Consider the following 14,052-nt stretch of genomic DNA (forward strand, 5'->3'; position numbering starts at 1 on the left):
ACTCAAAAAGTATTAATTTAAAAAAGGCACAATATCCACGTGAAACCTGCACAGCAAAAACTGGAGAGTTGAAACTTCAGAGTTTAACAGCTAAGAGTTCTTTTTCATTTTTTTAAGCCCTATCCGGTCAGAAATAGTTTCTCAGGGGGACGTCAGTGAAAATTTTTCCACACTTCTACTCAGTGATAAAACTCCTGCATCTGGACTGCAATTGAAAAAAAACAGGTGGATCCGTGAGTTTTTTGGCGTTCTTGGTCACGTGACATCGCGTTCAGTAGCTCCTCCATTTCTACTCGCTGTTGTGTTTGTGTACGTGGATCTCCGTGGAAACGCACGCCCAAAGTATAATTACGGTGTGCGGGAGTGGACAAATAGCTATTTTATTAAACATGAGGTGACGAAACTCAGATGTGAGATGTGGACCCGGACGGGACCAAAATTACTGGAGGACCACAGAGTTCAGCGAAAAACAGTAGATAATTCAGCCTGTAATTTTCTCAGAGGATGTTTGAAAAAAACACGTACATGGTCGTTCCGGATGGGAATAAAATCACAGAGGACCCCCATAAAAGAGAAACTAATCCCGTCTGAACAGGACAGTGTGTTTTAACTTATTGTTTTTTTTTTTAAATAGTGTTCAGTATAGGAGTTATTTGACAGAGTTAAAAGTATTTCAGTGTTAACCCAAATAAACCCAATAAATACTGGCCAACTCCACAGAGATTTACTGTAGTTAAACTCTGCCTAATTAAACTCATTATTTGCATAATGGAAGTGCCCCCCAATCCAAACGTAACATACTACATCAGTGTGTAGTTCCATTGAGTATTCCATTATTTTTTCTCTAATAGTTGTTTGCCTAGCCAATATGTTGTAGGCTATAAGAGCAAGTTACCATCTTCTGTACTGTAAACTGTGACTAAATGTTGGTAATACAGGATTAAAGTTCCCATGCAGTGGAAAAACAAAACTGGCAAAATCTAAGCATGGATGTTTTATTCTGTCTTAGGAACCAAAAACACAAGATAACCATCCCTAAGTAATAATTTAATAATAAATAAATAGTCATATCAATTGATTAATCATGTTCAAATTTATTTTTTTTAACTCTTTTCAGTGTTAGCATAACAATTTAGGGAGTTTAACAAATACAAATGTGAGTTAAAAAGAAGCTCTGGCAAGGCGTTAAATGTTTAACTATTTTAAAGTGTTGAGTTATTTCAACATTTGACTTTCTGCTGTGTGATAAGTAAAGGTCTTAGTTAAAAGTTTAAACTCTTTCTCTGCACTTGGCTTGACTACACGCATTTTTCCCAGGCTATGAAGTAGTTTGGGGAGTGTTTTCACTGTGAACCTCTACCTTACTCTGCCTCGCTCTGCCTCCAGTCTTCTTATGTAAAACGAGCACTGTTTTCAGTGAGAACTGACACCTCTGTTGCTGCACTTGCTTTAGGTAATACAGTTGGAGTTTGGCGTTATTTACAAGGTTATTCCAGCTCTTTTGATGTGTTTATTATTTTAAAAATCTTTCGCAATAACAATAAAAGTAAAAATACAGCTCTAATTTTTGATAACAAGCAAAAACCTTTTTTCTGATTTTTCCTGTAAAGCAATGACAGCATATGAAATAAAAAAAAAACAGTTGTAAAAAAGTAATTTTGGGTTGAATTGAATATCTTTCAGTAATTGGATGTAAAATAATGTTATCAATTCTACTGATCCCGAGCTCCAAGCAAGGTCTTAGACCTGTGAAAAACTGCATACATTTTTAACCCTCTGGTGTTGACGAACACGCCAGCACATTCAAGTCAGCGTTTCTTGATGTTTCTATTAATATCAGTGTGAAAATACAGAGCAATACTCGAGAAGCTTGTCTTCTGCCTCTCATCAGGTCTATCTGGTTGATTGGTGCATCCATCCGTGTTTAGTGTAAAACTGTCCAATGGGACTTGTGTTGCCTTGAAGTCAGATGTCGGAAACATTGGGTTTAAGATATGAGCATGAATGCACATGGATGCCACCACAAGCTTGTGTTAATCAGTGGAGAACTCTTGTTAAAACTGTAGTCAAATATTTTTTAAATAAGCCTCAACTTGTTTTGGGGGCCTGCCAATAAGCCTGTCTATTTTGATGAATGGTTAACTCTCATCCACAAGTGATCATATTTTGCTTTTTGTTTGTTTGTTCTGCTTGCAGTAACAGAAAAACAACAGTAGATGGTTCCAAAAAAAAAAAAGAAAAATCCCAGCGTGATTATATTGATTATATTCCTCCTAAAACTACCTGAAAAGATATCACATTGTATTTATGAGCTCCATGAGTCATATGTACAAATTCAGATTTAGACAGTGTTTAAGCTATTATTCTGCACAGTTTAAAGTCGAATCCCGGTCATGCAGCTTGCCATCAGCTCCCGGAGCCCCGAGAGAGCACAATTGGCCTTGCTCTCTCTGGGTGGGTTGATGGCACTCTCTCCCCAGATCATTCCTAGGGTGATGTGGATCAGCACAAGGCTGCGTCTGTGAGCTGATGTATCAGAACCGAGTTGCTGCGCTTTCCTCCGAGTGCGCTGTGATGCTACTCAGCAAAGTTTGAAAAAAAAAGGCGGAGTCTGACTTCACATGTGTCGGAGGAGGCATGTACTAGTCTTCACCCTTCTTGTGTTATGGCATCACCTGTCACTAGCAGCTGAATGGGTTTGACAATTGGCCTATAGCTAAACTGGGAGAAAATTGGGAAAAAAAAATCTTTAAAAAAATATTATTCTACATTATATTATGACAAAGATATTACTTTAAAACCTTGAGAAATATTGATCCTGGCTAAGATTTGATGCGTGATTCTGACTGTGCATCAAACTGTTGTGGTGATTTTTCATTTTTATAAAAATCTAACGTAGATGCATAGTTAGAACGTCCAAGTTTGTGAAAGCTACTACCAATAAGCAGCTCGTTTCATCTGATAAAGGCATGTGATAAAGTTTAGTGTCACGTTTTTAGACACACCTCAAATAGAACTAATGTTTTTGCTAGCGGCAGTCGGCTAGCACAAAGCGCTCACTCCCCAAAGGACCCCCAGGCAGTTTTCCTGTCCGCCTGATTTAAAAGAAGCCCATTTGCTGCTAACCTACCAGCTAGCTCTCTGTTACTCTCTGTCATTAGTCCAGTCCCAAATGGTCCATCTTGTGGTCCTGTAGTCCAAATGTGTGCATTCCTGTGATGATCTTGAGGCTGTAAGTGTTCCTATTTCTCTTTCTGCTGATCTGAAGGATCTAAAGAGTCCAAAGGGTCTAAAGGCTTTTCAGGAGTGTCCTCTAGGTGCCCTAATTTAGCCTTTATGAGAGCAGCAACACAATTATCTTTCACTAGTAGCTCTTTAACCAGCTCAGATTAGAGTACAGCCACTGGGTTTAGGGCACTATTTGGAAATTGGCTGTTATAGAGGCAAGGTTGTAAAAAAAAAAAAACGGTTCTGATGAATGGAGAAATGGATATGCTACTAAATCTTTTTTAATTGACTTCCATTGAAAATTAAGAAAATAACTTTTTATCTCCTCTTAATTTTGGTGTATACAAGGTTCTGGTGGGGCAGCAATGAAATGCTTATTTTGTAGCAATATAAACCATGGTTAACCTAGAAAAAATAGTCTTTCTATCTTCTTGATTTTCTTAATTTTAAAGTTTGTTCAAAGTAATTTTATATTTTTGTGAACCCCATGAAGTGAAGCAAATTGGCCATTTTTTTAGCCTGAGAATTGAGTTACAACCCAAGGGGGCAGTTTCCCAAATATGGATTGAGTCTAGTCACAATTTTTAATGGAGAATTCCCATTGAATGGTATAGATGATGTAGGACTAGGCTTAATCCCTGACCCAGTCCCTGACATAAGACCTAGACTCTCCTAGATCAGTGAATAATAAAACATGCATATCCATTTGTGACGATTTTGAGATTTCTACATAAATTAAACACACAAACGGACCCTGACACTGTCTCAGAATTTCTTGATTAATGGAACAATAGAAGTTCTCCAAAAATACCTGAAATAAACTATTGTTTTACATTGACTTCCACTGAAAGTTAAAAAAGGTTTTATTTTTCTTCTGTAAAGTTGATGTTTTGGAGATTTCAGTTTTTTTTTTTTTTATTGAACAGTGATGACACTTTCTTTTTAATAAGTAAAATGCTTTGTAGTCCAAGACTAGGCCCAGTGCTAGACATGGATTAAATCTAGTCCTGGACTATACAAACAAAATTGTGACTGAAGATTCTCAGTTGAAAGACTTCTAGTAGTTCTAGGTCTAGACTTGATCTCCACGATTCCCACGATCCTGGTTCTACATGGCTGGTGCAGTATCTAAAGCTAAGAGCATTCAGTGAAGTTGCACTGTATTTATAGTTGCACTGTATTGCATTGCATGCTGGGTGTATTTTTGTACTGTATTAGAGGTGCTTACGTTTCTGTGTAGCTATTTAGTCCACGGTTGATTAATTTAAGCATTTAGAGCAGAGTTCACCAGCAGCTCATCTATCATTAGAGGGTTTGTTTTAATCTGCTCGTCCTCGGGGCCTTCGGTCAGCGTATTCCGGCGCGCCGATAGTCCGGTCGGCGTCAAACAGACAGATGTGGAGTCGTCCACCTGCTGTCCCTGCCCCGACCCCTCCCCTGTAACGCGCTGTGTTCCGGAGGCCGTGTCGCTGTGCTGTGCTTTATTACAGATAGGTTGTGTTTTTCCACACACGAGGTTTATGAAGCACACTGAGTGAACAGGTGGGAGAGGGAGGGAAAAAAAAAATAAATAAATAAAAAATCTCCCGCGGCTCGTTAATTGCTGGAACAGCTCTAGTGCCTGGCCGTGTGATTGGCATTTCTGAAGCATCATCAATATCCTTTTATTGCATCCGCATTCCATTATCTCTTTCCTGGCAAGTGCTCAAATGAAATCGAAACTGAATTAAAAGAGGGTGATATTGAACACTTCACAGTCTGTTGCCCGGCCTAAATCACAGCGTTTCGGCCATGTGGAGGAGGCTGGAGAAAGAAAGAAAAAAAAAAACCAACGAAAGATAAATAAATAAAAAGCTCAGTGTTCCAAAGCCAAGAAGCTTGACAAAAACGCTGCGTGACTGCTGGGTGGAGCCTTTTTGGAATGAATAGGATGAAAAACAAATACACCAAAAATCATACAGAGCACCTTTTATTACACAGTCTCGCACAAAACACCAGAACGTCATCGATATAGACAGTAATTATGCCTGTACAGGGACCTCTACTGATTTTCTTTCTTCTCAGGATATCAAACAGTTCGGTTTCATCCGAGCCAAAGTCATTCATTTTCAATCCATCCGCCTTCAGGTTGACATTAGACCGCCGGGGCTGATGGTCTTTTATGGCCTCTCCTGGGTCCTCATTGATCTGCTGTGTATTTGTTTTCTTCCCTCACATCAAGGTTGTATACAAGAACAACGACGTGAGGCTGGAGCTGTCTCGCCTGGCCAAACAGGGTGATGCCAAGATGAAAGTGAGCGGAATCGTGGCTTTCAAGTGTGAGAACGTGGCCACCCTGGACCCGGTCACCTTCGAGACCCCCGAATCTTTCGTCACGCTCAGCAAGTGGACGGCGAAGAAGGCCGGTTCCATCTCCTTCGACTTCCGCACCACCGAACCCAACGGCCTGCTGCTCTTCAGCCACGGCAAACCCAAGCAGCAGCAGCAGAAAGACCCCAAAGGCCCCAAGACCATGAAGGTGGACTTCTTTGCCATTGAGATGCTGGACGGACACCTCTATCTCCTGCTGGACATGGGCTCGGGCACCACCAAGACCAAGGCTGTGAACAAGAAGGTCAATGATGGAGAATGGTACCATGTGGATTTCCAGAGAGACGGGAGATCAGGTAGGGTCATTTTAATTTTTTTTTTTTTTTTTTTTTTTCTTTATGGTGGGCTCACATTCTGCTCACATTCATGCCATTCCAGAGAAAATAGTACAGTGAAGTGAATCGTGCCTGGACCTGATTAAATACATTGCCTTAGGGCGAGGAGTGGTCCAACAGTCTAAAGCTGTGGACCACCACTGTGATCGGGAGATCGAGAGATTGCTGGTTCAAATCCCAGTGATGCAGCTTGCAATAAGCTGTTAGAGCCCAAAGAGAGAGCACAATTAGCCTTGCTCTCTCTCTGGGTGGGTACAGTAGATGGTGCTCTTTCTCCTCATCACTCTTAGGGTGATGGCAATCAGCATGAGGCGTCTGTGAGCTGATGAACTGCGTATCGCTGCACTTTCCTCTGAGCATGGAGCTAAATAGGTGGGACAATTGGAGTAGATAAATTGGGAGAAAAATGGGAAGAAAATTAAAAATATCCTACAACTCTACAACCATCCCATTCAACTGGAACCTTCAGTTCTGAGAGTTTTCATAGCTCATCAAGTAGCAACCCTACACAGTTTCAATCAAGGATAGGAGGATTTGATGATGTGGTTGGTCATGGGATAGTGTTTTAAGATGGCAAGCATTTGTGAATTAGCATTGTCCTGTTGAAATAGAGCATAGGAGTATGTCTTTAGAAAATTAAAAGCCACTGATTGTGGGATCTTATTGTAACTTTGCACTTCACACCATGACACTAGGTCTTCTAGACATGAGCATCATGCTCTGGATCATGCTGGTTTGATGTGTCGTCAAATCTCCACCCCTACTGAAAAATCGAATGCATCTGCATTAGATAAGTTGTCGCAGGATGCCATTAGGAACCTCTACAACTCCATGCCAAGACATTTTGCATTCTGTAAGTGTAGCTAATTAGATTTATTGTTTCTGGTGACCTTTATCTAGCTTCTGAATATCATTGCTTGGGTTCTGTACAAGGCAGCCAGGCCTAGTAATGTATTAACTACATCCATACAGAAGTATATTATAGAAAATACAAATTAGTATGTATTGTAGTCAGTCATGTGGCTTGGATGTGCTGTTACTATCTATCTGAACACTGCAAAAAAAAAGGCTTTTTCCTAGCTCTTAGATGGCTTCGAGCCTTCATTCTCTTCCCATTTCCACATAATATTTCACACTGATGCAATATTCATCTCTTTATAATAAATCGTCTCATCTATTTCTGTGAAAAATTCCACTGATACTCGCCCTTAAACACATATTTAGCGGCTTAGCGCCGGGGTTTTTGGCTGATATTTAACGTTCGCAGTAATGTTGACATAAAATAGAATGCGCTGTTCTTTTACGGCTGCCTGAACGCAGTCGTAACTGCGCCTAAAGGGTTGCGCTGTCAGGTTGAGATTTAAATATGAACGGACCCCCGGTCCTTCCCGTCTTCCTCCTCCTTTCTTCCACTGTCTCCTCTGCCAGAGTTGCCATGGAAACCAGAAGTCGGTTTCCCAGAGGAGCGAGCAAGTTAGTGATCAGTGCTGCCCAGTAAAGACATTTCATCCCTCACTCCCTCACTTCCCTCCACCACCACCACCTCCTAACCTCCCTCCTCTTCCCTCCATCAGCAGTGCTGCTCCTGAAGTCTGGTGATAGTCTGACACAACGGGAGATCCACACTTATTTCTTATTGTATTACATATAAAACTCATTCAGTAACAGAGAGAGACAGTAACACTAGAGACAGTAACACTATTTACAGTAACACCAGAGACAATAACACCAGAGACAGTAACACTAGAGACAGTAACACCAGAGACAGTAACACCAGAGACAGTAACACCAGAGACAGTAACACTAGAGACAGTAACACAAGTGACAGTAACACCAGAGACAGTAACACTAGAGACATTAACACCAGAGACAGTAACACTGAGACAGTAACACCAGAGACAGTAACACCAGAGACAGTAACACTATTTACAGTAACACCAGAGACAATAACACCAGAGACAATAACACCTGAGACAGTAACACCAGAGACAGTAACACCAGAGACAGTAACACCAGAGACAGTAACACTAGAGACAGTAACACTATTTACAGTAACACCAGAGACAATAACACCAGAGACAGTAACACTAGAGACAGTAACACCAGAGACAGTGACACAAGTGACAGTAACACCAGAGACAGTAACACAAGTGACAGTAACACCAGAGACAGTAACACTAGAGACAGTTACACCAGAGACAGTAACACCAGAGACAGTAACACCAGAGACAGTAACACTAGAGACAGTAACACCAGAGACAGTAACACCAGAGACAGTAACAGTAGAGAGAGTAACACTAGAAACAGTAACACCTGAGACAGTAACACTAGAGACAGTAACACTAGAGACAGTAACACAAGTGACAGTAACACAAGTGACAGTAACACCAGAGACAGTAACACAAGTGACAGTAACACCAGTGACAGTTACATCAGTGACAGTAACACTAGAGACAGTAACACCAGAGACGATAACACCAGAGTTGGAATACACTATGACACAGATTTGTTATATTTTGGAGTAATGCATTATAATATGCAGCTATAATTTCTCAGATTAAGCTTATATATATATATATATATATATATATATATATATATATATATATATATATATATATATATATATATATATATATATATATATTTAAAAATGTGTAACACATTATAAAGCATTATATAATGTCATTTTTGACTTTATGCAAAGTTATGTGATGTTTTATATGCTTAATTTGAGAAATCATATATGTATTATAGTGCATTACAACACTACATTGTACAATGTTTTTATGAACAGATATTATAAAGCATTATAAGCCCTTTCTTTATAAACCCTTACATTTGTAGTTTATAATGTTTTATGAATGTCGCTGTAAGTACTTGAAAGTTATTATACAGGCTTATTGCAGTCATTACAAGGTATTATGCATGGCATATAATGACAAAGGTGTTAGTGACAAAGGTGTTAGTGACTTTATCATCCCCAACTCCTCGACTCTTTCCGAAAGTACTGTAATGATCTGGAGATCCTGGAGGACAGCCTCTGCTCTCTCCTCTTGTCTCTGCCAAAGTTTAGAAAAGACAAAAAAGGGTTTTTATTGATCTGTGGTTATTGCCTCAGTGCAAAACTCTCCTCTTTCGCTCTCTCCTTCCTTTTTCTCCGGAAATAGAAATGCAGGTCACCTACATTAGCTCTGACATGCACAGCGAGGGAGAATTATGTGGAGAAAATTAAATGGCTCACAGAGCAATTATGAAATCAGATTTCTAAAGCAAGAGTGGTATTTTGGTTTCGCTGTAATGCAGTATTCAATTGGGATTTAATATGCTTCGGTCCAGAGAGTTTTCTCTCCCTCTATGGTTTCAAATGGATTTTTTTTTCCTCCAGCGCTCGCCGCATAGATGCAATCTACGAAGCCCTGTTCTAGCACATCTTTAAAACCAGATTACCATAAGCTCCCTAATACAGTGTTGCTTTGCTGCCATGGCGGGTTTGGACACAGTCTGAGGCCGAGAAGAGAGAGAGAGATGAACAGAGAGAGAGAGAGAAAGGGAGAGAGAGAGAGAGAGGGAGGGAAATAGCCGTGGCGATATTGGCAGGCCGAGGGAATCTGAAACACCGCTGACAGATGGGACCTTCCCTTGGTGCCAAACAGAATGAGCTGTGATGCGTCACTCCGCAGCCTGTGTGAACCGACTGCCTACACATGCACAGCCACAGCGTTTGATCATACATGCACAGATACACACTCGCTAGTGTGTAGTACACATGTGTGTGTGTGTGTGTGTGTGTGGTGGTCAGCATGGGAACATATGTATGGGTGTGTGTGTGTGCAGGATCCTATATGTGTTCATGTGATATGAATATGTGCGTGTGGGTGGGGTGTGGTTATATGTATGTGCCCTCTCACATGTACGCTATGTACACAAAAGTGATGGGACACCTGCTCTTTCATGGTTAATTGTTCTTTTGCTGGAGAAGACTAGGGAAGGCTTTATACAGGATTTTATACAGGATTTGTAACTTTGAGGATTTGATTCCATTCAGTGTTAGTGACGTTAAGATGCTGGCTGATCACCACCTCACATCTCATCCAGAGAACACAGCCCCACTGCTCCACAGCTATTTAGTCATTAGACATGGTATTAGTAGGTTCATGTTCATCTGCTCCAGGGAGTCCTATTCTATTGGTAATATTACTTAACTGTGACTGGACAAGCTGTGTGTGTGTGCATTTGCACATCTATGTCTGTGTACAGTGAGCGCAATGCAACATACATTAAAAGGGGGTTTATTTAGTTCATTCCTGTGACCATGTTATAGTGTGTTTGTGTTCGATGTGATGGACAGAGAAAGAGAGGGGAATTAAGGATCAATTAGAGAGAAAGTTAGAGAGACATTAAGAGAGAGAGAGAGGAGAGAGAGAGAAACAGAGAAAAGTAGTTAAAGAAAGAAATAGAGAAGGAGTAAGGCCAAGAGGTGGGATAGAGAGAGGAAGAGAGAGAGAGCAAGACGAAGTGGGTTAAAAAAAAAGAGAAAGTAATTGAGAAAGAAATAGACTCGAAAGAAGGAATAGAAAGAGAGGAAGAAAGAAAATGAAAGATGATGAATTAGACAGAGGGAGCAGAAGGAGAAAGTGAAAGAGTGATTTAGAGAGATAGAGAGAGAAGGGTGAGTGAGTTAGAGGAAGAGTATAGAGAGAAAGAGAGAGAGAGGGTGAATTAGAGGGAGAGAGAGAGTTAGAGAAAGAGAGAGAGAAAGGGTGAATTAGAGAGAGAAAGGTAGATAGGGAGCTAGAGAGAGAGAGCATAGAAAGATAGTTAGAGATTGAGAGAAAGGGTGAGTTAGAGAGAGAGAGAGAGAGAGAGAGAGAAAGAGGATGGGTTAGAGTGTATGGAAAGAGAGGGGGTGAATTGGAGAGAGAAGGGGGGAAATAGAGAAAGGGAGAGAGAGAGTGGGTGAGTTAGAGAGAGGGAGAGAGAGGGAGAGAGAGAGAGAAAGACAGAGTGAGTAAGTTAGAAAGAGAGAGAAAGAGAGAGAGAGAGAGAGTGAGTGAGTTAAAGAGAGAGAGAGAGAGAGAGAGAGAGTGAGTGAATGGGTGAGTTAGAGAGAGAGAGATAGAGAGAAAGAGAGTGAGTTAAAGAGAGAGAGAGATAGAGAGTGAGTGAATGGGTGAGTTAGAGAGAAAGAGAGTGAGTTAAAGAGAGAGAGATAGAGAGTGGGTGAGTTAGAAAGAGAGTGAAGGAGTTAGAAAAAGCGAGAGAGTGGGTGAGTTAGAGAGAGAGCGAGAGAGTGAGAGTGGGTGAGTTAGAGATAGAGAAAGAGAGAGAGAGAGGGTGGGTGAGTTAGAGAGAGAGAGAGAGAGAGTGGGTGAGTTAGAGAGAGAGAGAGAGAGAGAGAGAGTGGGTGGGTGAGTTAGAGAGAGAGAGAGAGAGAGAGAGAGAGAGTGGGTGAGTTAGAGAGAGAGAGAGAGAGAGAGAGAGAGAGAGAGTGGGTGCGTGAGTTTGAGAGAGAGAGAGAGTGGGTGGGTGAGTTAGAGAGAGAGGGTACAGAGGCAGGCCCACCATAAGGCAGTGGCGTGCTGTGTAATCAGTGAGCAGTGAGAATGGGCGGCAGGATGATGGAGCGTTGCTCGTTACTGATGACCCGGGGGAAGTGTTTGGCTGCTGTTTGGGGCTGCAGTCGCCAAGTCCGGCGCACCGGACAAGATGGTGGGAGCTTGTGCTCGCGTCGCGTCAGAGAGAAAGAGATGCAGATAGATAAGGTGCGCGCCGGCTTTAATTAAGAAAAAAGGAAATTGCTTACTGCATCAGTAACACCTTTATTATTCTATAGCACTTTCAACTGTAGAATCAGGAGAACATTGGAAAAAAAATACCCTTTTTTTTTTTTTTACAATTAATGAGAGTGACAGGTCCAATAGATAACCTGTAAGAGATAGCAACTGGGGCTGCAAGATATTGGAAAATTTTTACATTGCAAATGTGCAAATTTTCGCTGAAATATATTGCAATATTAAACAATGCAGGGCCCATGACCTCACCAGGCCCAAGTCTGGACTGATCAAGAGCTGAGTCAGCGCAGAGCACTCAAAGCCCGAGAAAAACAGCAAAACAACAGTAATCTGCCCTTAAATCAGGCATTTAAATTGCTTTTTAAAAGGTAAATTCAGTTAAATTCAGCTGTAACTGGAAATATCTGCGCTGCAAAACTGTGCTGGACTGAGGTGCACAGCTTTCAACATGCCCACGTTTACAAGGCCATGTGGATACCTCGTGTTTCCTCCTGCCCCTCCCCCTCACGCTTCTCAGGCAGCAGCAGCCTGTCACTCACACAGACACAGAGACAGTGCTGTGTATCTACATCTTGTGTCAAGAACCAAAACATTGCAACATGACATGTTTGATTTAATTGCCTTAAGTTTTTATTAAGTTATGGCTAGTCTTTGTTCGTCCAGAAGTTTTGAGGACAGCTGCTTATCTAACATTTGTTCCAAAATCAAGTAAAGTAATGTAAAGTACTGTATGACCTGCCTTTATGCTACGTTTTAAAACATTGCTGTAAGGATTTGCTTGATTGCATTCATCCAAAAAAGCATCACTAGCTCAGATCTCAAAGGAAATGAATGGAACTACATTAGGCTATATTTTATTTATTATTTTACCAAGTTTGGGTCATGATGACCGTAGGCTCACGCACGGCTCATCCACGTCTCATGCATGGCTGCTTCTGCTTCAGAACGTCCCGTTCCATTCTGTACTTTTCTCTGGAGATTTTGCACACTGTGTTCAGTGTTAATTTTCACAAAAATGCTATTGAAAGAAGGAACATCTGGAGACGTTTGGAGTAATAAATGTGTTTTTGGAGAATCTGAAGAGTTTGATCTGAAACAGTGAAGTTCAGCTAAGTAACATTTTATTCTGCCTTTTCTCTCCAAAACCTCAGGACAGCTGACAGGGCCTGAATTACCTCGAGTGTAATTACTGCTTTCTGTGCTGTGGTGTATGACTGTTCGGATGTTCAGATGTGTTGCTCTTTTCTGTGCGAGCCTGTGAATAATGACTCCCCTCGGCATGGCCCTAATGAGCCCGCAGAATCATATTTAATCTGCAGGCTGGTGGTGTGTTTAAGCTAAAATGCTAAGGGGGACCTCAGAGCCCTGCACTGGTCATTATCAGAACTCTGTGCCTTTTGGCTCTCGACATTTTCAATAAAATGACTTTTTTTTTTATTTGAGCATTTATAACATTTATTGAGACTGTAGTCTACAGGGAAAGAGTGTGAAAGCTGCGATGTCATCAATGTCAGTGGTTTCTCTTTTTAAAGGGGCGGGGTTATCCCAAGATAACAGGATGAACAGGAAGTATTTGGAATATTTAAATAGCATCATAAAAAGGTGCATGTCCAAAAACTTTGAATTTCATCGAAAGGTTTAATGAATTATTTTATTTCAGTAATTCAGTTCAAAATGTGAAACTCATATATTATATGTATGCATTAAACACAGAGTGATCTATTTTAAGTGTTTATTTCAATGAAAACCCAGAAATCAGTGTCTCAAAACAATTAGAATATTATAAAGACCAACTGGTACTTTTGGCAGTGTGGGCAGTGTGCCAAGTCCTGCTGGAAAATGAAATCCGCATTTCCATAAAAGTTGTCAGCAGAGGGAAGACTCTGCACTGACTTTTAACTGACATTAGAGATATAACACAGTGGTCCAACACCAGCAGATGACATGTCTCTCCAAACCATCACTGATTGGTGGAAACTTCACACTAGACCTCAAGCAGCTTGGACTGTGTGTCTCTCCTCCACTCTTCCTCCAGACTCTGCTCCCTTGATTTACAAATGAAATGAAAAATTTACTAATGGTCAGTGAAGCTCCGAGAAGATGGGCTGTTTTCTTAGAAGTCTGGTAGCATTGCCATAGTGCGCTCGGAGGAAAGTGCAGCGATTCGGTTCTGATACGTCAGCTCACAGATGCAGCCTTGTGCTGATCGACATCACCCTAGGAGTGATGAGGTTAATAAGCGCCATCTACTGTACCCACCCTTGGCCTTGAGAGAGCAAGGCCAGTTGTGCTCTTTCAGGGCTTTGGCAGCTGATGGCAAGCTA

The 14,052-nt window shown here is 41.1% G+C and overlaps 1 protein-coding gene across 17 annotated transcripts in view; it reads left to right on the plus strand.

Moving 5' to 3' along the window:
• The window catches only part of nrxn1a (neurexin 1a), a 365,537-nt gene that overhangs the window by 167,772 nt on the left and 183,713 nt on the right, over nucleotides 1-14,052 (plus strand). For all 17 annotated transcript variants that reach the window (XM_049464538.1, XM_049464545.1, XM_049464531.1 and 14 more), the window contains one exon: nucleotides 5,450-5,894. In XM_049464538.1, the coding sequence (XP_049320495.1) occupies nucleotides 5,450-5,894 (445 nt within the window). The remainder of the gene's footprint in view (nucleotides 1-5,449; nucleotides 5,895-14,052) is intronic.

Source organism: Astyanax mexicanus, chromosome 15 (genome assembly GCF_023375975.1).
Source record: "Astyanax mexicanus isolate ESR-SI-001 chromosome 15, AstMex3_surface, whole genome shotgun sequence".
Taxonomy (NCBI): Eukaryota; Metazoa; Chordata; class Actinopteri; order Characiformes; family Acestrorhamphidae; genus Astyanax; species Astyanax mexicanus.